General features: G+C 56.2%; 1 protein-coding gene and 1 long non-coding RNA gene across 5 annotated transcripts in view; one reads left to right on the top strand and one right to left on the bottom strand.

Annotated features, from left to right (window-relative positions):
- Positions 1–19,078, bottom strand: part of LOC113627165 (uncharacterized) — a 67,672-nt gene extending 48,594 nt beyond the window's left edge. Inside the window, exons 1-3 of one of the 3 annotated variants that reach the window (XR_003435453.1) lie at positions 18,969–19,078; positions 16,007–16,490; positions 809–14,018 (exon numbers count right to left, since the gene is read on the bottom strand). This is a non-coding gene — a long non-coding RNA (uncharacterized LOC113627165). Of the gene's footprint in view, positions 1–808; positions 14,019–16,006; positions 16,491–18,968 lie in introns of those variants that run through there. The other 2 variants (XR_003435451.1, XR_003435452.1) reach the window with 2 other exon arrangements.
- SMPD3 (sphingomyelin phosphodiesterase 3) overlaps positions 1–20,638 on the top strand; it is an 82,051-nt gene that overhangs the window by 50,528 nt on the left and 10,885 nt on the right. The window contains exons 2-3 of one of the 2 annotated variants that reach the window (XM_027119493.1): positions 3,618–3,690; positions 18,238–19,759. In XM_027119493.1, coding sequence (XP_026975294.1) covers positions 18,449–19,759 — 1,311 coding nt within the window. In that variant the 5' untranslated portion in view covers positions 3,618–3,690; positions 18,238–18,448. Of the gene's footprint in view, positions 1–3,617; positions 3,691–18,237; positions 19,760–20,638 lie in introns of those variants that run through there. The other variant, XM_027119491.1, reaches the window with a different exon arrangement.

The following is a 20,638-nucleotide window of genomic DNA, read 5'->3' on the forward strand; positions in this document are numbered from 1 at the left end:
AAAAGTTTCCAGAGATGAAAAAACAGCTCAGCCTAGAACTAAAGTATACACACTGTGCCTTTCAAGTTTGACTCTCAGGGAAAGAAAGAAACATTTGCTAGTTCAATTTTTGAATGATAAATTATCTGGCAAGCCAAAATGAAGGGAGATAGGTTCTTTTGAAATTAGAATGACAAGAGAGCTGACATCATGAGAGTAAAGATAAATCTCAGGAAAAAACGTGCAATTCTAACCACACATGTGTATTCTAACCACACACCAGTTATGCTCCTAAACAAGACCTGCTCTGTACAAGTAGAAAGAAACAAACTCCTCTCACCAGCCATTCCTAGTAGTTATTCTAGGATACTTCTGCAACCCACACTAAGGTCCCAACCAAATGCACAGACTAGCCAGCTCAGCTTGTCTGTCCAGCCATGCCTCTTCCCTTACCTTGGTGCTGGGGTTCTAGGGATAACTGCTTCACCAGAGTTCAGTCAAGACCTTTCCCCAAGGCCAGCAGTTGCTCCCCACACTCACCTCAAGGGGCTTCTGCCAACCCAACTTAGTCTCAGGTCTGCATGAAGTCTGACCCTGACACTCAGCTGAAGGGCTGTGTGACTTTATGTTACCAAACCTCTCTGGGCTTGAACTTTGTTGAAGGTAACCTGACTCCAGCATCATCATGTGGTTAAACAAACCAACCTTCTAGGCGCTAGGCCCTTTGCAAACGTTATTTATGGACCTATAAAGTCAGTGTTATTATCCTCATTACAAGAAAGTAGAAACTGAGGCTTGGTGAGATGCCCTGCTTGAGGCCACTACTTACTGGTCTAGGGAGCAGGTCCATCCAACTCCACAGCTGGTTCTGCTCTCCAGGCTGTGTCTCAGGACAGGTAGAGGCATCCAGGAACCCAGACCAAGCTCTGTGTGTCTGGGCATGTGGTCTCACTTGGAGCTGCACGTCCATCAGGGGTCATCCCAGGTGATGGTCTGTGGTCTGTGGGCCTGTGGGCTTGAGGCTCATGGTGGATAAGCAGGCAGGCGCGTGTTTAGGACCACTGCTGGCTCGGCGGACACTGCCTTTCTGTGCTGGGTAAATGGCCCACTTTCCATGCCCACCCCCCCAGGCCCGCCCTAACCCCCTCCCACTGCCTATTTAAGCAACAGGCCCCAGCTCCACTGGCCCCAGACACCGCCAGCTTCCAGAGCTAGGAGAGCAGTGCTGCAGGCCTCGCTCACTCGGGATGAAAGGTCCTTCTGTTTCACCATTTCCTACTGGTGCGTTTTGAATGATGATGCTGAGCTGGGTTATAGTGGGAGCTGATTCTGCTCGCCTGGGAGTGTACTGAGATGTATAACTGGCAGAGGGAGGCTCTGATTGAATTTTTCCCATTTCTAATCCCTGACTTGATGTGGTCTTATTTTCAAAGAGGGAGAGAGGCTGTAGTTTGTTGAAGGACAGAGGAGAGCGTATTTTCAAAACAAGGTCTGGCTCAGAATATCAATGATCTGACATGTTTTTCTTGTCTTTTGAGAAGAAGAAAAGTCCTGTAATCTCAAGGTTGCAGAGATTCCATTTCCCCTCAGGAACCCCTCCCTAAATAGTTAGTTCCTGTCATTTAATTTTATTTTGAAAAAACACACAGGGGATTTTTCAGAAGAGTTTGGGAGGGGAGAGAGGCTATGCAGCTTACGGACGATAGGGAAATATCTGAGGACAAAGACACCCTCCTTGGCAAATCTCTCATCGAGAGATGAGGTGTGAGCTCCTCACTGCTCTGGGAGAGCGCGGTGGGAGCTGAGAGCCGCAAAGGTTGGGATGGCTCCTTTGTGTCCACTTTCAGATGTCTGTCAGCCTGTGGTCTAGGGGCAGGGTGAAGGCGGCTTACTGAGGGTGAGGAGGCAGGCGTCCCAGGCACAGGGGACAGGACACCCTCTAACGTCTTGGCAGGTTGGACTCCCCAGGCCATGGGTGGGGAGGAATGCCTGCCAAGTGCTTAACTCAGAGGAAATAAGCCAGGGTGTCCCCATAAAAACAAGGGCCCCCTCGTGTAGAGCATGTAGAGCGAGGACCTAGGGGCTCAGGCTTCCTTCTTCCCGCTGGTAACATCCAGTACCTGTGCTCACTTGGTCCTGGCCACAGCCATCCAAGATCCTGTAGGGAACCCCAGTGTTATGGGGGAGGGGGCATCTGAGGCTCAGAAGTTAAATGACTTGCCCAAGACCTTTCAGCTGACTAGAACCCTTGTCTCACTGGAGCTTTTCTAATGGATTTCTCATCAGGAGGGCGCCAACTGTTTCCCAAGTGAGAAGACACTCCTTCCAGCTCCTCTGCAACATCTTTGGCTTGAGGGCAGAGGGCTTGGGACTCAATTTCAGATTTTTCTGAAACAGTTTGGGTGATTTGCAAAATAAGTGTATATACAGGACAGGGTCTGGTCCAGAGGGGCCCTGGGGAGTAACGGTTGCCTTGCCTGCGATGTGAGGGTGGTAAGAGGGCTCTGGGCCGGGCAGCAGAACTGGCTTGAAAAGGTGTAAAACCAACGAGCTCCGCGCAGGGTTGCGCGGGGTGCGGGCTGAACTTCCTGGGCCGAAATCCAAAAGGCCGAGCCAAAAGCCAGGGATTCGGCTGCAAATTCGGGGGCGTGACTTGGGACTGGAAGGAGGGACTAAAGAGCCAGGACTTTGCCCGAGGCCAGGGGGCGTGGCCAGAGAGCTGCCCGGGGCCAGGTTTCAGGAGGCGGGGCCGAGAGAGTCGAGGCCAGGTAGTGCCTGAGGCCCAGGGCCCAGGGGCCGCGCGACCAGAAAATCGGGGTGGATCCAACACCTGAGGCAGGGGCGGGGCTACAAGAGTGGGGCGGGGCCAGAGAGTCAGCCGGGCCTAAGAACCCCTACTAGGGAGTGAGTGTCCGGGCCCGCTGATCCTCCGACTGGGTCAACAAGGAATGCCAGGAGCCGGTGGCTTCGTGTCCAAAGGTCTCCGCTCACATGAGCGCCCTCCCAAACGCCCCCCTCCGAAGACCCCATTGGGTTCACGAATTGTCCCCGCTGAGCCTTTCCTCTGCCAGTCTACTCCTTATCTGCGGCCAAGCGGCTTCCTCCCTGTGCCCCACCCTCGTCCCAGTAGCCACTGTCCCTCTTTCCGGGTCTGGGTTCAGTTCTCCCCCACCCTCAGGTGTCTTTGTGAGGCTGAGATTACACAAAGCTCCTGGGGAGAACTCTGATTGTTCTAGCTTCGCCTATCAGATCAAACCCCTACCCCCCACCCCCACCCCCGGCCGGGGCTCCTAATTCACCTCTCCCCTGCCACCCACCTGCACATCGCCGGCCTGGCCAGGGTCCAGCCGTCCACGTGGAAGCCTCGTGCCCCCCACCCACGGAGTCCTCCGCACCTGTCAACCCTCCTATCCCCCGGGCCTGTCTAGGTCTGTCCCACAAACCTCAGCTCCCACCCCCTCTGGCTGAACTTCGTGGGGACAGCGGGGCCCACACCCTCTCCTTGGCGAGGTGGAGGGTGTGGCGGTGCCTCCGGCGCAGGTGCGGCCCCTCGGTCTCTGTACCTGGGTCACTTGTACTGCGCTGCTCGGTGACTGTGGAGGTCCGGACACCTCTGTGAACCGCTCATCTACTTTCAGGTCCTTGAGTTCACGCAGGGAGTGCTCCCTCTTCAGCCAGAAGGACAAGAAGGTCCCCGCGGCCCCTCCTCAGGTGAGAAGAGCTTCTGGAAGGGGGAGGGGGACGGGAGGGGGCGCTCCAGGCCTCCCCTCATAGACTACTTATTAATGTTTTATATAAAGAGGTGCTGTGTGAGATTGTTTGAGAAAAAGTTCTGCTGCTTGGATAAAAAGTTTGAAAACACAGCTCTGGGGTAAGCAATCTGGGGCAAGCAGTTTGGTCCCATTCTGAACCGACCCTCATGTGGTTCAATGCCTGCAGAGGGGGTATGTCTGACACACCCAAATCTATGGAGGAAATTCTAACTCCTTCAATAAGTAGGAAAAGGATTGAGGCAGCACTTCACAATAATGAAGGAATACAATTTAAATATCCTGGAAATTGTAATCAGATATCATTACCCATTAAACTATTTTAAAAAAAATTTTTTTAATGCTAAAACCCAGTGCATTTCACGGAAAGGATGCTGTGAAACAGGCACTCTCAAACAACCTTGGAGAAAAGCAGTTTGGCAATATGTATCAGAAGCTTTAAAGTTTACCTCGTAATTCTAGTCTCGAATCCATCCCAGAGAAATAATTCAAACTACTACAATAAAAGTGGAAACCAGAAACACATTTTCTGACCCCCTGACAGTTGGGAACTTCAGTCCAGGAGCCAGCACAGCAAGACCATTATAAGAACCTGCTTCCTCCCAAATACTGGTAAATTAGATGTCTTCACGGTTTCTGGGGAGGTCACCAAGCTGGGAGTAGGGAGATTTGGGGGTCCAAGGTGATGGTGACTGGATGGAAAAACAAAAGAGGAGATGGATGAGGCCGGCAGTCCACAGGGAGGGAGGAAATTTATTAGGGTCTTCACTAAGGGCTCAGTGGGGGTGGGTGACAAATGTAAGCTTCAGAGACTGGAAAGACAGGGTGAGGATCTTGTTTGGTGGGAACTGAGAGGGAAGAACAAGCAAGACAAGGGGGATAGTGTGGGGAGCTTGTCCTGGAGTTAGCGGGGCTTGGTGCTGGACAGCGCTCATTTGCATATTTTGCATATCATGTGTATTAAACTTTGGTGAGAAATGCAGAGAGGAATGGGAAATTGGGGTCTGGTGACCAGGCTACACTTCTTGGGGACTGTCATTTACTTTTCTGAGTCTCAGTTTTCTCATCTGTAAATGGAGCCAACAATATCTGCTTGGGGTGGTTGTACAGTGTAGCTGCACCATCAGTGTCAAGAGCACATTCTGCTCAGATGTCCCAAGAAGTGGACTGTTTGTTCTGCTTTTCTGAGGCTCATTTCTAGTCTCCCTCATGTCTCTGCCATGACTGGCTCGTAGTCCCACCTCACAGGGAGAGAGTGTGGCAGGGAGGGAGGAAATGAGTTTGAGGTCCTGAGCGGGCCACAGGTGGCCCCAGATGAGCTGGATTGCTGAAGCCACCCTGGCTGGACTCCAGGTCTGCAGGGGGCAGGGCTGTCGCTTGTCAATCAGTCATCAGGGGTTCCTCTTATCTGCCTACTCTGTGCCCAACATACAGGTGATGGGATAAAGTACTGAGTGTCTGCAAGGGAAAAAAAGAAGTTGAGTTCCCCAGGACTGGAGGTCAAAGTGGGTGGATGAGCTCCAAAGTTGCTGGTGTCACCATGTGGGCAGGGTCCCTGGTCCTGCAGACACTCTATAGGGCCACACACATAAGGCCCTCCCTCCCTTTGTTTTGAGGTATGGAATTTGCCAACATTGCTCAAGCCTTCGCTCTCTCAGTTCTGTGTCTAGTGTGGTAGATCTGAAAGTATGGGAGGCTGGTTACCTTTCTGGTGTGCAGACTGCAAACATGCAATAAATGCATGGAAACTAACAAGGTCAAGAGAGAAATGGCTCAGTTGAGCCGGGCCAAAGGTCTCTAGTTATCCCTGGGGCCACAGAGGAGGGGACTGGCTGGGGTTTGGTGAAGAGACCATCACTGTGACTTCCAAACCCTGAGCGCCTCTGCTGAGGCCTCATCCCTTCGCACAGATGATGGCTGCAGGAAACTGCCTCAGCAAAGGCATGGAGGGCTAGAAGAGCTTCAGGGGAAATTGCGCAGGTCGGGGTCCCCGGGACTTCAGAAGTAGGCGGATGCAAAGCAATCAGGCTGCAGGGCCTCGCCCCCCCTTTCCTGTCCTTCTCTGCCAGGTGCATCTTCCTGGGGTCAGCAAGGGCCACTGAAGAGTTTAGCAGGGGAGCAATGTGACCTAATGTGTAGTTTAGAAAGATGCCACCAGCTGCCATGTGGATCAGAGGAGGAAGGCCAGCTGCAGGGGGACCAGGTGATGGCTGTCACAGCATCTAGGTGGGAGAGGGTGAGGCCTGAACTGGGCGTAGCCATGGGAATGGATGCAAGGGGTTAGGGAGGCAGAACCGTGGGCTGGGTGACAGGAGGTGGGTATGGAGGAGGTCCAGGGGCCTAGGACCACTCAGGAGACAGAGCTGGTGTTGGGGAAGTAGAGGAAGACAAATGATAAACTTTTAGGGGATGGTAGAGAGCTGTCAATTAAATTCATGGGGTCAGAGGTCAGGAGAGACACCTGGGCTGGCTCTCACCTGGGAACAGGTGACCCATGAGAGATCAACCAAGAGAAGAGAGAGGAGGCAGGGGAAGGTCCAGCTCCTAAGGGGTGGGCCAGGGAGGAGGGGACAACAAAGGGCTCGGAGAAAGAGCAGTCCCAAGGGCAGGAAGGGAACAAGAAGGATGGTGGCCCAGGACCAGGGGGAAGAGAGCTGAGGGAGAGATGAGGATCAAGCCGCTTAGGCCTCCTGTTGGACCTGTTTCTTAAAGCAAATCTGGTTGAAACTGCATAGACTGTTTTCGCATTGGTGCTGACCTCTGTTCTGGAAATGTTCTTTCCAAATCTCTACCGGAAAGCCCGGTGAGATACCCTGTGCACCTTCTGTCTAGCAGTGGGGGTGGTGCAGGTAGCGTCAAGCTGGGTGGCTGCCCAGACCCGAAGCCAGCCAGAGGGTCACAGCCAGGGGGTCACTCAGTCCTTCCAGAGTGCAGCCAGCACACACCAGGCTCTCACTACTCTGAGGTCTGTGTGGTATGGGTTGGATGCTAACCGGATTCTAAGCACTTAAGTTAAACAGAACCACCTAGGGGTAAACTGTAAGTGCATGCATTGGAGCCTCTTCTCAAGCCCATTTTCCACAGCTGCTCCTCCCCCGGCGTCTCCTCCCGGCCTGTAATCTGGGATCTGGCGGTCACTGTGGCCATCGAGGGCACAGGCTGGCAGGCAGGGCTCCTGAGTGACACTGCCTTCCTTGCGCCTACTCTCACCTCTCTCTGCCACCCCATCTTACCTCCCTCCCTTGCTCACTGCTTGTTTCACCCATGTTTCACCCACCACCCACCAATTTCCTGTCTCCATACCCTCTAGGAGGACCCCCCACACACCCTAGAAAGCAAGGCTCTGCCCCCAGAAATTCTTGGGCCCTTGCTGTGAAATACCCCGAGCAGCATCTGACTCATAGGGAATGGATGCCGAGCACCCCCAGCCTCCCAGCTCGACAGCTGCTGCCCTGCCTCTGCCTCTGCCTCTGCCTCTGCCTCTGCCCCTCACCAGCCCTGGCGGGCACCAGTCAGCCAGCACGACCTGGCAGCGTCTGACCACGCCTGGCCTCTGGGCTCTGACACCCCAGGCTGTTGGCTTCATCTCGAAGCTCCCTCCTCCCATCCCCTGCAGGCCCTGCTTGGCCCCCAGGACCAACCGCATATACCTGCTGTGAAGTACTCTGGCCCAGCAGTGACACACATCACTTTCACTCACAGCTTGTGGGTCAGAGCTAGTCACACCCAACTGCAAGGGGACCAGGAGGTGCAATCTTGCCTCATGCCTAGAAAGTAGGCCCGCACTGCTCTAGGGGCCAGAAGAAGCGACGTAAGAGGCCTGTCCTAGGCTTGCAGGCAGATGTGGGCAAAAAGGGAAGAAAAGTCTAACCCGGATCTTCACAAAGGCAAAGCATGCATATCTTTTTAAGTTAGTCACTCCTGAATGGAAACACGTCACTGTCTACACTAGCAATGTCTACACCAGCAATCTGGGGACATGTGGTTTCCATCCAAGAGTTCTTGTCTCCCTTTTCAGAAGTGTAGGATTCAACAGCTAAGAGCAGGTATAGACAGGGCACCACTACCAGAGAGGCAGGGGTTAACTGGAACCCAGAGCCTCAGAAGACCCCTGGAAGCAGTTTTGGTGGTAGCAATTAGAGGGAACTTGGGGGGCTATAGATCCCCATGATGTCTTCCCCACTGGTCTTTGCTGTGGACAAATGACTAATTCACATTCTTATGCAAATGTAGCTCTAAGTCCCACTCCCCAGGGTAGCAGACAGCAGCCCCCAATCCCCTCCCAGTTATACCTTCTGGAGCAGGCCCAGGACAGCCCTGCAGGCAGGTCGGAGGCCTCCCCAAGCAAGCAGTCCATGGTTCGGCCTGAGCTGGGCCATCCTCTCTCAGGAGGTCTTCTGGCTGGTTCTCTCAGAGCCAAGGGCTCCTGTGGTGCCGTGTGCAGAGGCAGGACCTGAGGATAGCAGTGGCCTGGTGTCCAAGGCCTCTGAAAGGGCCCAGGACAAGGACCTCAGCCCTCAGTGGGGAGTGAGATCCAGTCTCAGTTCAGAAATGCAGCCCTCGGGCCCAGCTGCCCAGAGCTACAGGGAAGGTTGGTGAGATGCTGATGCCTGATTTTATTTACTCATTCGCACTGATTTGCTTTTTAATCTTCGCATAAATTCTCCTCTAGGACTCAGTTTGTTAAATGTTCTTTGCATAGAAAACTTCAGGCTGAATGTGAAATGATTCCTTTCAGAAGAATTTTAGCAAGTCTATTCCGTTTTAGGGAGGTTTGTTGTCTTCATCTGTGTTCTCTGGTGCCTTGAAATGCCTACACACTGCTCTGCCAGCCAATCCATTCCAGGAGGAAAGGCTGTATTTGAAACCCAGCTGAACACTGAGTCTGCATAAATCCTGCCATTTGTGTGGACTTGTATTTAAAGTTCCACTCCCACAGAAAGTATGTTGTCATTTCTTCTTAAGTGAAGTATGTTCCAAGCCTTGTTCGGCTCAGGGACCATTAACATCAGCTCTCATGTCAGGGAAGCAGGGAGTTTGCTGGGACAAAAGCCTCAACAGCGGAGCCTGAGAGAAGCGAGATTCCTCCTAGTGTCCGTCCCTGAGGAAGGACTCTCCTGAGTGGCACTGGCCAGCAGGGAACTTGTTGGGGGCTGGCACTCAGCTGGTCACACAGCAGACAACACAGGGCTCACCTGAGGCAGGTGACGTGACCTGCTAGGGAGTTCCAGGATGCCCGGCTTCTGGCCACTTGCAAGGTGAGGCTCAGGCACAAACCTCAGCACCTGGGCAGGCTCAGAGCTCTTGAAGTAGGAGGCCCAGGCCCGTCTAGATGCTCAGCTGTTGGCACGTGACCTCTCCAGTGGTCAACAACTGCCTGCTCCAGTCCTGCCCTGGAGCTGCCCTGTCAATGCCAAGTGGAGCAGACCCTGTGAACAGGGCCATCTCAGACCTGATATTCATTATGCAGGAAGCCCTCACCCCCCAGCACCTCCCCACCCTGGGTTCAGCCGTCGTGAGGGCAAAGGACTGGCAGGCGCCCTATGGGCTTCAGCCCTCAGCAGACTCTAGGCAGACAGATCTGGCTGCAGGCAGGTTCCTGAACCTAATACAAGGGTACATAGGAATGAGAGAAGATGCCGCTCAGGATGGCACAGGGGTGGATTTAGGTATCAGCCACCATCCAGCCTTCTCCTTAACAGTCCCCATTTCAGTCACCAACAGATGATTCTGGAATGGCAGACCATAGAGGGTAGGGTGGCCAGATCTTTGAACTCAGCCCCACCCCATATGGAGCCCACACTCCCAGGCAACTGGCCCACATCCCTGCTACACAAGGTCCTGAACCCAGAGGTCTTGCAACTCTAAACACTAGGTTGGTTGGGGCACCCCAGCACATATAACTTCAACTTGGCTTAAGATTTGCTTTCCGGTCACGCAGGAACTGCCTTTATCTGGGCTTTCTGAGTTCTGACATGGAAGTGCCGAGGCTGACTGATTGAAGGAGCGCCGCAGAGCTGCTTGCAGCCTGTTCCTATTCTCAGAAACCACATGACGCATTAATAGCTCCCATGGAAAATTTCGTTTTGAAAATTTTATGGCCCCACTGCCTGCATCTGGCTTCTGCAGAGGCCTGTGACTTGGGCTTGCACAAGCAGCCCACAATAGACAGTCCTGTCTGGAGATGGAAGCCCGGCATCCCCTGCACCATCCCCGCCCCTCATTTGGGATAGCAGGGCACGCTTTTTGTCAAGCAACCAAGCACACGCGGAGGAAACTTCAAAGGCTCCAGCTGTATCTTGAGGGCCTTTGCAACAAAGAAATTAACAGTAGTAGTAGTAGTAATAAAGTAATATTACAGTCGTCCTTCAGTATCCACAGGGGATTGGTTCCAGGACCTCCCACAGATACCAAAATCCAGAGACGCTCAAGTCCCTTAGAGTCAGCCCTCCGTATCTGTGGGATCCGCATCCACGGATATGGAGGAGTGAGGAACCGTGGATTCAGAGGGCTGACTGTATTAGAGATGTGTCAGGCACCATGCTAAGTGCTGCCCATCCATCCTCGCTAACTACCCTGAGATATTGTTACTATGTGTGCTTAACAGATGAGAAAACTACAGCTCAGAGAGTCAGTTAAGCACCTTGTCCAATATCAGAAGCAGGACCTGAACCTGCACTTCTGACACCAGAGTTTGTGCTTATAATGTCTGCACTGCTGTCTCCTAAGGGATGCTCATGGGGCACAAACCACAGGCACCAGGTCTCACCAGGCCTTCGAGGACTCGGGAGGGAGACCCCCTTTTCCCAGTAGGCAAGCCAGGGGGTACCAAGGGAGGTTTGCACAGCAAGGGAACTGATAAGAATTAAGTTTTGGAAAAATCAAGTAGCAGGTATATATTAGTCAGGATCCTTTTGGGGGCAAGTGACAGAAACCCAGCTCAAAGTGTCTAGAGCAAAGAAAAAGGTACTTTGCCAACTCGTTAGTTAGAAACTCTGGGGCTTGCGTTGGCCTCAGGCACAGGGAAACTGGAGCTCAAAGATGTCACCAGGACTTGACCTCTCTCCTTCCGGCCCTAAGGTCTGTTTTCCTCTGAACTGGATTCACTCTCCAGGAGGGCTCCAGAAGCTTTAGGCTCTTAGTGCTTCCATCTCAGAGAAAATGCAGGCCTCTTTCTCGAGGGGTCCAGGAAGGGCTAGGGTCGTGTGACCATTCAGTGGGGTCAAGAGGCTGCTGGGGTGCCGACTGGCCTGGTGTAGCTCATGGCCCTCCCCTTGCATTGGTGTGGGGCAGCAAAGTAGGCCTGCCACATCCATAGCGCTGGAGCAGGCTGGGATTCGGGCCTGTGTTGGTGTTTGAGACTCCACTGGGAGCTCCCAGGCTGGTGGGGGGCCTTATGTGCAAACCGGCAAGTACCAGATTAGAGGGACAGTTGGGGATATGCAAGGGAGGGAGAGATGGGAGGGGTAGGGAGGCTGGGGAGGGCTTCAAGGAAGGGGAGGCAGGTGCTTTGGACATGGAAGGGTGAATAGACATTTACCTGGTACAGCTGTGTTGGTGGGAGTCGTTGCTACAGCACGTGTTCACACCAGACCCTGGACCCCGGTTCTGCTTCTGGGATGTGGCTTTCAGGGATTAGCCTGGATTTGTCTCACCTGCGTCGCATGGGAAAGCATCCTCTTCCGTCGTTCTTTCTGTCCTCCCAGCTACGAGTTGACTCCAAGTTTCAGCAGCTCAGAGCTCATGTTGCCATGCCAACCCCTCCCCAGCAGGCATCCAGGCAGAAATGGGCCGGCCCTGATCTCAGTGCTGCCGGGGATGCGAGCACATTCTGGTCATTGGATTGGAACACTCCTCTCCGCCTTTCCTGCGGAAACCTGGGGCTTGGCTCAGCTCCTGCTAGACGTGAGCCTTTGGAAACAAAGACGATGAGAGGAGGTCCCTCTGCTCCAGGACTCCCAGCCCTGCTGCCGGGATGAGAGGGCTCAGCAGGCATGAGGACCAGATGCAAGTGGTGTGAGGGAGGGCCAGGACCCATCCTAGCCCAACATGGGGCAACACCTGACCCAGATTCCCAGAAGTTCCCAAAGTAAGGCTTAGAGATCCCAAAAGATGGTGTGGGCTTCCTCAGAGGGGCCAGGGCTTGCCTTCGCCAGTAGAACTGGTCTGGCTTACTCACTTTCATGCTGCAGGAGAAATTTAAATTCAAAGTCAGCACCCCTAGGACCCTTTGGGCCTCTGTGCAGCTCATCTTGGGGATCAGCACACATGCCAGGTCCACTTCCAAGGGAGATGGAAGTGGGATGGCGTCTCAGTGCCAGTGTTATTTGGCATCCAGTAGCAGAGATCCTGTCCATTGCAGCTCGCCCACAAGGGTTGTTGGGGACCCATCTCTCTACCCTGCCATCTTCACTCAAACAGGACCAGGCCTGGCCAGGCCCTGTTCCTGAGGATGCCCTCCCCAGGGGAGGGCAGATTAGCCAGCCCCAGAGCTCTGAGGACAGTGACTTTGATCAGTCCGAGTCCCCACTTCTCATGCTGTGGTGGCCGCAGGTCACAGGTTAGCAAACAGGGGTCTCCGTGTTGACGGGTCACCACAGATCATCAGTAACCTGCAGAAGCAACTGCGGTATGAGCTGCTTGCTCTCAATGGCCCAGGCATTGCCTGTCTGGGAGTGGCTGGGCCTGTGACCTCCCAGGTGCTGTCCAGGACCTGACCAGCCGCCTCTTCCTCTCCCATCTTCAAACTGTGGAGCTCTCTGCTCCTCTGTCCATCCTGGCTCCACAGCCCGGTCTCCTTGTCGCAATCAGACCCAGTCCAGTCCTCGCCGCAGGGGGAGGAACAAGTTAGTGAAGGCCAGCGGCTCCGACCTAAGGTGTGGAGGCATCTCTGAGAATCTGAGGGCTCTGCAGTTCAGTCCGGGGCCTAGAAATACAGCGGGCAGGCTCAGGCTGTCCCAGAACAGCACACAGAACCAGCTGGTCCTGTCTGCAAACTCCACTGAGTTTACAGGTCGGGGAGAACAAACAGGGCACACAGGGCCAGCCTCAGGGGAGGGGTGGTCAGGGAGGCCCTGCAAGGAGAGGGGGAGGTAGGGAAGGAAACAGGGCCAGCCATGTTAGTGGCCTGGCCCCCTTTAATCCTCGTGATAGTCCTGGGAGGCAGGTACTGTTACTCCCGTGATGAGACAGAGGCTCAGTGAGCCTGACTCCAGTGCCAGGGTTTCATTCAGGTCAGCCTGACCTTTGAGCCCATGCTGAGCATTGAGCAATGCAGCCGGGGGTGAGGGAGTGAGGCTGTGGTCTCTGCTTCTAGAACAGAGTGTTTGAGTCCTGGGAGCCCTCTCTTGGGCACTCTGTAGACCCCCACTCCTGAGCCCAGGACCTGAGGGTGTCTGGGACTCCAGGCCAGTTCTGGAAACGATGGTATTGGGGCAGAGGTCATCCCAAGCAACCCTAGAAGCCACACACCAGGATTCACAATAGGGATAAGCCCGAGGGTGATGGTCGGCTTTAAAATAGGAACCTGAGAGAGCAATCCTGCCTGCAGGGGTGACTGGCAACCGCTCAGCACACAGGGCCTTTGAGAGACCTGTCAGCCCCACCAGAAATGCCCATGGTGGACTTTGCTTGGCAAAGGTGCCAACCCCAGGACACGGAAGCAGAGAACTGCGGCGGGGAGGAGAGGCAGGTGTTCCTCCCTGGGAGACAGAACCCGGGCCAGGCCAGGTGAGAGAAAGGGCTGGGACTGGGGGCGCAGGCTGGGTGCCTGTGCACCACATCCTGCCCTGCCAGCCCTCCGAGGACTCTCGGGTTCTCTGAAAAGCTGCCAGCCTCCAATGTTTAACTTTGCTCTCCTCTTTCGTGGAGAAAAGTGTAGATCAGACTAATTAATGTATTGTTGTTTGTTTACCCTCCTTTCATTTCACTGAGACAAAATAATTACCCACAGAGCTTTAGAAACCAGCTCCATTGGTAGCAATCCCTTTTGTGTCAACTGTGTCAGCAGCTTCTGTGCGTGGATGCAGGGACTGCACGTAGCAGCAGGGCATGTGGGCAGCACCTGAGGCTCCTTATGTCCAGGGCACCGTGGAAGGAGAGGCAGGTGGAGGGGTTCTGGACAGGGGACCTAGGAGAGTCGTGAAGGGCCAGGATGGCAGGCAGGAAGGACTGAGGTGCTCGGATCTGCCACATCTCGGAGAACCGCCGTGATGGCCACCGCTGCCCATCGGCCCTCTGGGCTGCCAGCCCCCTCAAATCCATCGATGCCTGAATGGGGACAAAAAACATTCCTACGACCAGCCCAGGGAAGGCAGAAAAGTCACACCTACCACTGCAGTCAGGGCTGGGGAGGGAACTTGCCGAAAAGGGTTTCTGGGGCCACAGCATAAGTGAGGAGGACCCAGGGCAGCTGAAGAGGGACACTCACCACCAACCAATAGCCCTGTCCCAGCAGATCCTAACCCTGATCAGCCAGTGTTGGGGATGAGCCACACACAACCGAAGGTTTAAGGATTTATCTCAGGAAGCCTTTTATGAAGTGAGGCTGCATTTACCTCTGACCCATAACGGAGCTATGGCCACCCCATGGAACACAGGCCAGTTCTGCTTGGAGGGCAGCAAGGCGTGAATAGAACAGACCCTCTCCTTTCCTCCCAAATCCTTTCTCCAGAGCTGTCATCACAGCCAGGGCTCGGCCACGCCTGACTCCTAACACAGTGTGACAGTGCTCCTTGTAGGGCAGACAGCCCCACCCGCTCCACCTTCCCAGCCTCTCAGCCTGGACACACATCCCTTCCTCAGGCCCGCCCTGAGCTCAGCCAGACAGTCCTGATGGAGTTCCGTTTGTGGGATCCAGATGTTAAACCACTCCAGTTCCTGCCAGGATGACAGCACAGCATGGAGAGGGTTTGGGGGTCACAGGCAGCCCTGGGTGGGTCAAAGAAGACCCCTCCTGCCCCCCATCCCACCCCGCCAGGAGGCGGCATATCAGCTGGGCCCTGAAGAGTTAAGGAGGAGCTGATAGGAGACAAGGCAGGAAAGGAGTCTCAGGCAGAGAGCCCGGCAGGGAGGTCAGACAGCACCTGGAGGTCAGACAGCAGTGGGCGTCAGAGGTGGTGGAGGAGCAGACAGCAGTGGGCATCAGAGGTGGTGGAGGAGCCCAGGTGGAGGCTGGGTGGAGAAAGAGGCCAGTGAGGGCAGGAACACAGAGGACCCTAGACAGAGACTGGGAGACTGGACTTCGTCCCCCGAAACAATGAGACCACCAAAGGCAGAAAGAGTCTAATCGGATTGTTTCGGAAGCTCCTCTGGACCGCGGTGCAGACTGCGGGTCTGGGGCCTGTGGCCTGAGACTGAGCACAGGGGAACGGTGCCGGGTGGGGCAGGGCAGCTCAGGGGCTGGGCTGATGACCTCAGACTACAGAGAAGAGGAAAGGGGAGGGAGACGTGGGAGGGGGTCTGTTCTTTGACACTGGGGCGACATCCAGGGCTCCCCATTCTGGCCTGGACCCCAACCCCGAACACCTTGGTACCAACCGCAGGTGCTCCTGGCAGCTGGGGCAGCTCCAGACACCCCACCCCACAGGGACAGGACCTGCAGGCTCTTCCTGGGGGCCCAGATGGTTCAGGCGGCTGCGTCCTCTCTTGCAGCTCTCGCTGCAGCCAGCCTGGAGCCAGGTGGCTCCTGTAGGTGTACACTCGGTATGCCGTGGGAGAGGGGAAGGCAAACCCATCAGGCTACGTGGGAGTGCGAGGGGGCTGTCACCCCAACTCCAGGTTAAACTCAAATGAAACTGCTGGGATTTAAAGAAAGAACAAGTGGGTATGTCAGATGGCAGGTGTGGCCTCCCTGGGTAGCCACCAGCCCCTCCAAGCCTGAGCTGCGAGCTCTGAGCCACAGAGGTGACACAGCTCTGCTGTGGGGTTAGAGGAGATCATGGCACAGAGGGTCGGCACACTTGCAGCAAGTCCTCCAATTTCAGCCACTGTCATTATGAAATTGGTCTTGGGGCCCGAGCCCACCAGTCCGGCCTGAGTTCACAGGGCCCTTGAAAGAGCCCATCACAGGACCAAAGCCATCAGGGTTAGGACATCCCCGACCCGGGGTCTGGCCCTCAGAGGCCAGGATTCGGGCTGGGTATGGGGGAAGTGGTGAAGGCCACTGGCTAAGTCTGAGGCTCCAGGACAGCATGTGGCAGGGAAGATACTGGGGCCGGCTCTCTGGCCTCACCACCAGTGAGCCTTGTTGCTCATACCTGAGTGAGGGGCTCCTGGTCAGATGGCTGTGGTCTGAGTAGACACACCTGCTTCGAAACGTAACCTTCCTGTGTTTGCTTCAAAGTGATTTCCTCTGAAGAAAGTAAAATCTTTGTGAAACACATTCTTCAGAACCAGACACAGCCACCGGCTTAAGTTCATCTTCCGACATTAAGCTCTGTTCCAGGTTGAGCACCACACCCCGACATCAGATGGTGGCCGCAGTAGTGCGACTGGGTGACTGAAACTCCCCCTCCTTACACCGTGAGGCAGATCGACCAAGGTTCACTCACCCATTTCCTGAGATCCCGCTGCTGGTGCAGCCCGGGGAACCCCGGCGCCCTCAGTGCAGCTCCTTCTTCCAAGAAGCCCCCAGTTCTGCAGGGAGGTAGCCTCACCCCATAAGCGTTTATGATCTAGAATTGCAGAGATCAGGCCATGCCCAAGGGGGACGGGAGCCCCCAGAGAAGGAACCTAAGCCACCTGGCAAGGGGGACAAAAGGGCTTGTCTGAGGAGGTGATTTCTAAGCTGAGTCTTAGAAGAAGAAGGGTGAGCTAGACGAGGGGCAGAGAAAATAGCAAGGCGTGGACAGAAAACCACATCCGGAGACTGGGAGGTGAACACAAAGAGGGCTGGGGCTGCAGACATGGGTGGGCCTGGCTGGGGAGACGCAACGCCCAATAAGTGCTGAGCAAGGCCTCAGTGGGGCTGAGGCGTCTGTGATGTGATCAGATTAAACAGAGTCTCTCCAGCCATTGTGTGGAGGATGGCCTGATGGGGAAGAGGCCGGGAAAGTGGGTGACATGTGATGCAGTCCTGGACCAGCACAGGGGCTCCACGGGGGCTTGGGTGGGCAGGAGGGACTGATAGGATGTGAGGACTGAGGGAAGGCAGAGCCCAGATGGTACCCAGGTCCCGGCTGAGGTGACCAGGAAGGCAGGAGGAAGAGAGGGTGTGGGGCCAGGACAGATGGCCCTGTGGACACAGACCCCCAAGGTGCCATGGCAGAAGCAGGGCTGGGCCCGTGAGACATCAACAGGAAATGAGTCCCCCAGCTGATCTGGTCATAAAAACTCTGCGTTATGTTTATACCAGCTGCACCACAGAATGATCACCCTTGGTCCCTGGAGGCTGGGTAAATAGTCCAGACCCTTGTCTTTATTGATTCTATGTTCAGTACAATGAATGCACCTGCGGCCTCTCCCGGCGGGGGCCCTGGGCCTGCTCTGAGACCCATGGCAGCTCCCGCACGGGCTAGGGTGGGGACCCGGAGTGGACTCATTCTGGCAGCTGTGAGCCTCCGCTGGGCCCTGGGGCTGTGTGGCGGGGGGGCTTAGGGGAGAAGCTTGGGCCAGACCCTCAAAGCTCCAGGGAGCTTCTTCAAAGGTCACAGGGACCATCAGGGTCCCCTGTAACTGGGTAACTCTGATCATTCTAGAACTTCAGAAGGCCCACACAGTGCCTGGGTCCTCGTCAGGCACTTTCTGCTGGGGCTCAGCAGGAGTGGGATGGCAGAGACAGTCTGATGCTGCAGGCTCGGGCACAGTGAGAGCCTGGTTGTGGAGGGACTCTCCCCTCCGGGGCCCCGCCAGCCACACTGCCCTCTACCCCAGGACCCCCTGGCCCCTTTTTGGCATTCAGTGACAGGAGGCTGTGTCTGCGGCTCCTCTCAGGCTTACCCCTCGCCTGTTCTAAACACACCCCTGGCTCCTGACGGGCTTCAAGCTGCTCCAGGCCAGTGTCAGGCCCAGGCATCCTCTAGGACCCGCCATGCCCTACATGCCCACAAACTGTGCTCCTCAAATCCTGGGCCAGTTTCCAAGCAATTAGCTTACAAAGCCAAAATGGTCAGCTAGGGAATTCTCTGGCAGTCCAGTGGTTAGGACTCTGAGCTTCCAATGCCAGGGGCCCAGGTTCGATCCCTGGTCAGGGAACTAAGATCCCACAAGCCACACAGTGCAGCCAAAAAAAAAAAAAAAAGGTCAGCTAGAGGCAGTCAGGTCACCAGGCAGTTTCCTTGAAGAGAGCCAAACACACAGGCAAATGCAGCATGCCAGGCCCGCTCCTGGTCCCAAACGCCCCACGTGAGCCTGCCAGCTCCGGCCTGGTCCTCAGAACAGTCCTGCTCATGTCAGAGGAGGCAAGAGTGGGGTGAGCAGGGCAACGACCCCAGCATCCGACCTGGCCCCCTAAAGATGAACAAAAGACCCCTCACTTTCTGTCTTGCAGGTTCTCCAGCAGCCTTTGGTGGCCCAGCATGGCCCACTGAGGGGAACCATGACTGGCTGGCCGACATGCGCCGCTGACCATCCACAGTCGTGTCTCACCAGCACGTGACCCTCCTCCGGCCGCCCCCCACTCGCCCGCCCCGCCCAGGAAAGTGCCTGCACCGCCAGGGACATCATGTAGTAGGGCCGGCTGCGGCGCCCACTGAGCTGCAATGGTTTTGTACACGACCCCCTTTCCCAACAGCTGTCTGTCCGCCCTGCACGCCGTGTCCTGGGCCCTCATCTTCCCATGCTACTGGCTGGCGGACCGGCTCCTGGCCTCCTTCATACCCACCACCTACGAGAAGCGCCAGCGGGCGGATGACCCGTGCTACCTCCAGCTGCTCTGCACCGTGCTCTTCACGCCCGTCTACCTGGCCCTCCTGGTCGCCTCGCTGCCCTTTGCGCTCCTTGGGTTCCTCCTCTGGTCCACCCTGCAGTCGGCCCGCCGGCCCTACGTCTACTCCCGGCTGGAGGACAAGGGCCCAGCCAGTGGGGCGGCCCTGCACAGTGAATGGAAGGGTACGGGTCCTGGCAAAAGCTTCTGCTTCGCCACTGCCAACCTCTGCCTCCTCCCGGACTCGCTGGCTAGGCTCAACAACGTTTTCAACACCCAAGCCCGGGCCAAAGAAATCGGCCAGAGAATCCGCAACGGGGCCAGTAGGCCCCAGATCAAAATCTACATCGACTCACCCACCAACACCTCCATCAGCGCGGCCAGCTTCAGCAGCCTGGTGTCACCGCAGGGCAGTGATGGCGTGGCCCGGGCCGTCCCTGGGAGCATTAAGAGGACGGCCTCTGTGGAATACGGTGGGCGTCACCCTAGCGACGAGGCTGCCAACGGCCTGGCCTCCGGGGACCCAGCTGAAGGTGGCAGCCTTGAGGACGCCTGCATCGTGCGCATCAGTGGCGACGAGGGGGGCCGGCCCCCTGAAGCCGTCGACCCCCCTTCTGGGGGCCAGGCCAGGAATGGGGCTGGTGGGGGCCCACGGGGCCAGACGCCCAACCAGAGTCAGCGGGATGGGGACTCGGGGAGCCTGGGCAGCCCCTCGGCCTCCAGGGAGTCACTGGTGAAGGCGCGGGCCGGGGCTGACGGCAGCGGTGGGGAGCCGGGCGCCAACAGCAAGCTCCCATACAAGTCCTCGGTGGCGAAGAAGGCAGCCATGCGCAGGAGGCGCCACCCGGACGAGGCCTTTGACCACGAGGTCTCAGCCTTCTTTCCTGCCAACCTGGACTTCCTGTGCCTGCAGGAGGTGTTTGACAAGCGGGCGGCCGCCAAGTTGAAAGACCAGCTGCACGGCTACTTCGAGTACATCCTCTATGATGTCGGGGTCTACGGCTGCCATGGCTGCTGCAGCTTCAAGTGTCTCAACAGCGGCCTCTTCTTTGCCAGCCGCTACCCCATCATGGACGTGGCCTATCACTGTTACCCCAACGGGCGGTCCTCCGACAGCCTGGCCTCGAAGGGAGCTCTGTATCTCAAGGTAGGAGGCCTCAGCCAGCAGGGCCCAGAGCCATGGGGGGGAGGCAGGCTGCAGCCAGGGTCCTCGCTCTCTTGGAGGGCATGGGGCAGACAAGACCTTTCATGGAGTGGAACCGGGGGGCCCCCAGCTCAGGGACAAGGGAAATAATGCAGGGACAGGAGCCGAGGCTCCAGGCTGGGTGATCTCAGGCAAGTTCCTCAGATCTCTGAGCCACCATTCCCCCATCTGTAAAGCGGGGGCAACGCAGAGCCTACTCACAAGGTGGGGAGCGGCACGGGAGCGGCGAGGCCTGGGAGGTTCCCACGGTGCCGGTGGTGAAGGTGGTAGGCGGTGGAGGCAGGGAGCCCCTTCTCTGAATCATTGCAGACAAATGGCGGTAGGCTTGCAGGCAGGCCTCTCAGGCCCTGGGCGTTACCACACCCGCTGCCTCAGGCCACCAGGCTCACTGGCCAGCATGCCCTCTTCCTCCTGGCTGTCACGCAGCTGCCACACCAGGCCCTCTGCCCACCAGCCCGAGGCTTCACTTCCACAGTCACTAATTAAAGTGAATCATAATTATTTCTGCTAATTTGGATGCAATTGGGAGAGCTTTTAGACCATGGTAATTTGGTCATTACACATTTATCTTCTTCTGAGCCTGACACGCTCAGGGTGTTGACTTTCTGCTCCCCATCCAAAAGCTGCTCTTGGTGCTTCCAGAGTTTTCCGAAGCACCGTTTGGCCAGCTGCTACAGAACGGGGCTTTCCGCCCCCAGAGGCAGCAGCTGCTTCGGGTGCGGGTCTTCTCTATATTCCCCTCAAGACTTCTCAGTTCTCCTAGGAGGGGTTCCGTGAACGGAGGGGGCTGGTGCGGCTACTGTGGAGGCCCAGCGTGGTGAG

Source organism: Aethalodelphis obliquidens, unplaced genomic scaffold (assembly GCF_003676395.1).
Source record: "Aethalodelphis obliquidens isolate GAN/ISIS:26980383/991018 unplaced genomic scaffold, ASM367639v1 scaffold20, whole genome shotgun sequence".
Classification (NCBI taxonomy): Eukaryota; Metazoa; Chordata; class Mammalia; order Artiodactyla; family Delphinidae; genus Aethalodelphis; species Aethalodelphis obliquidens.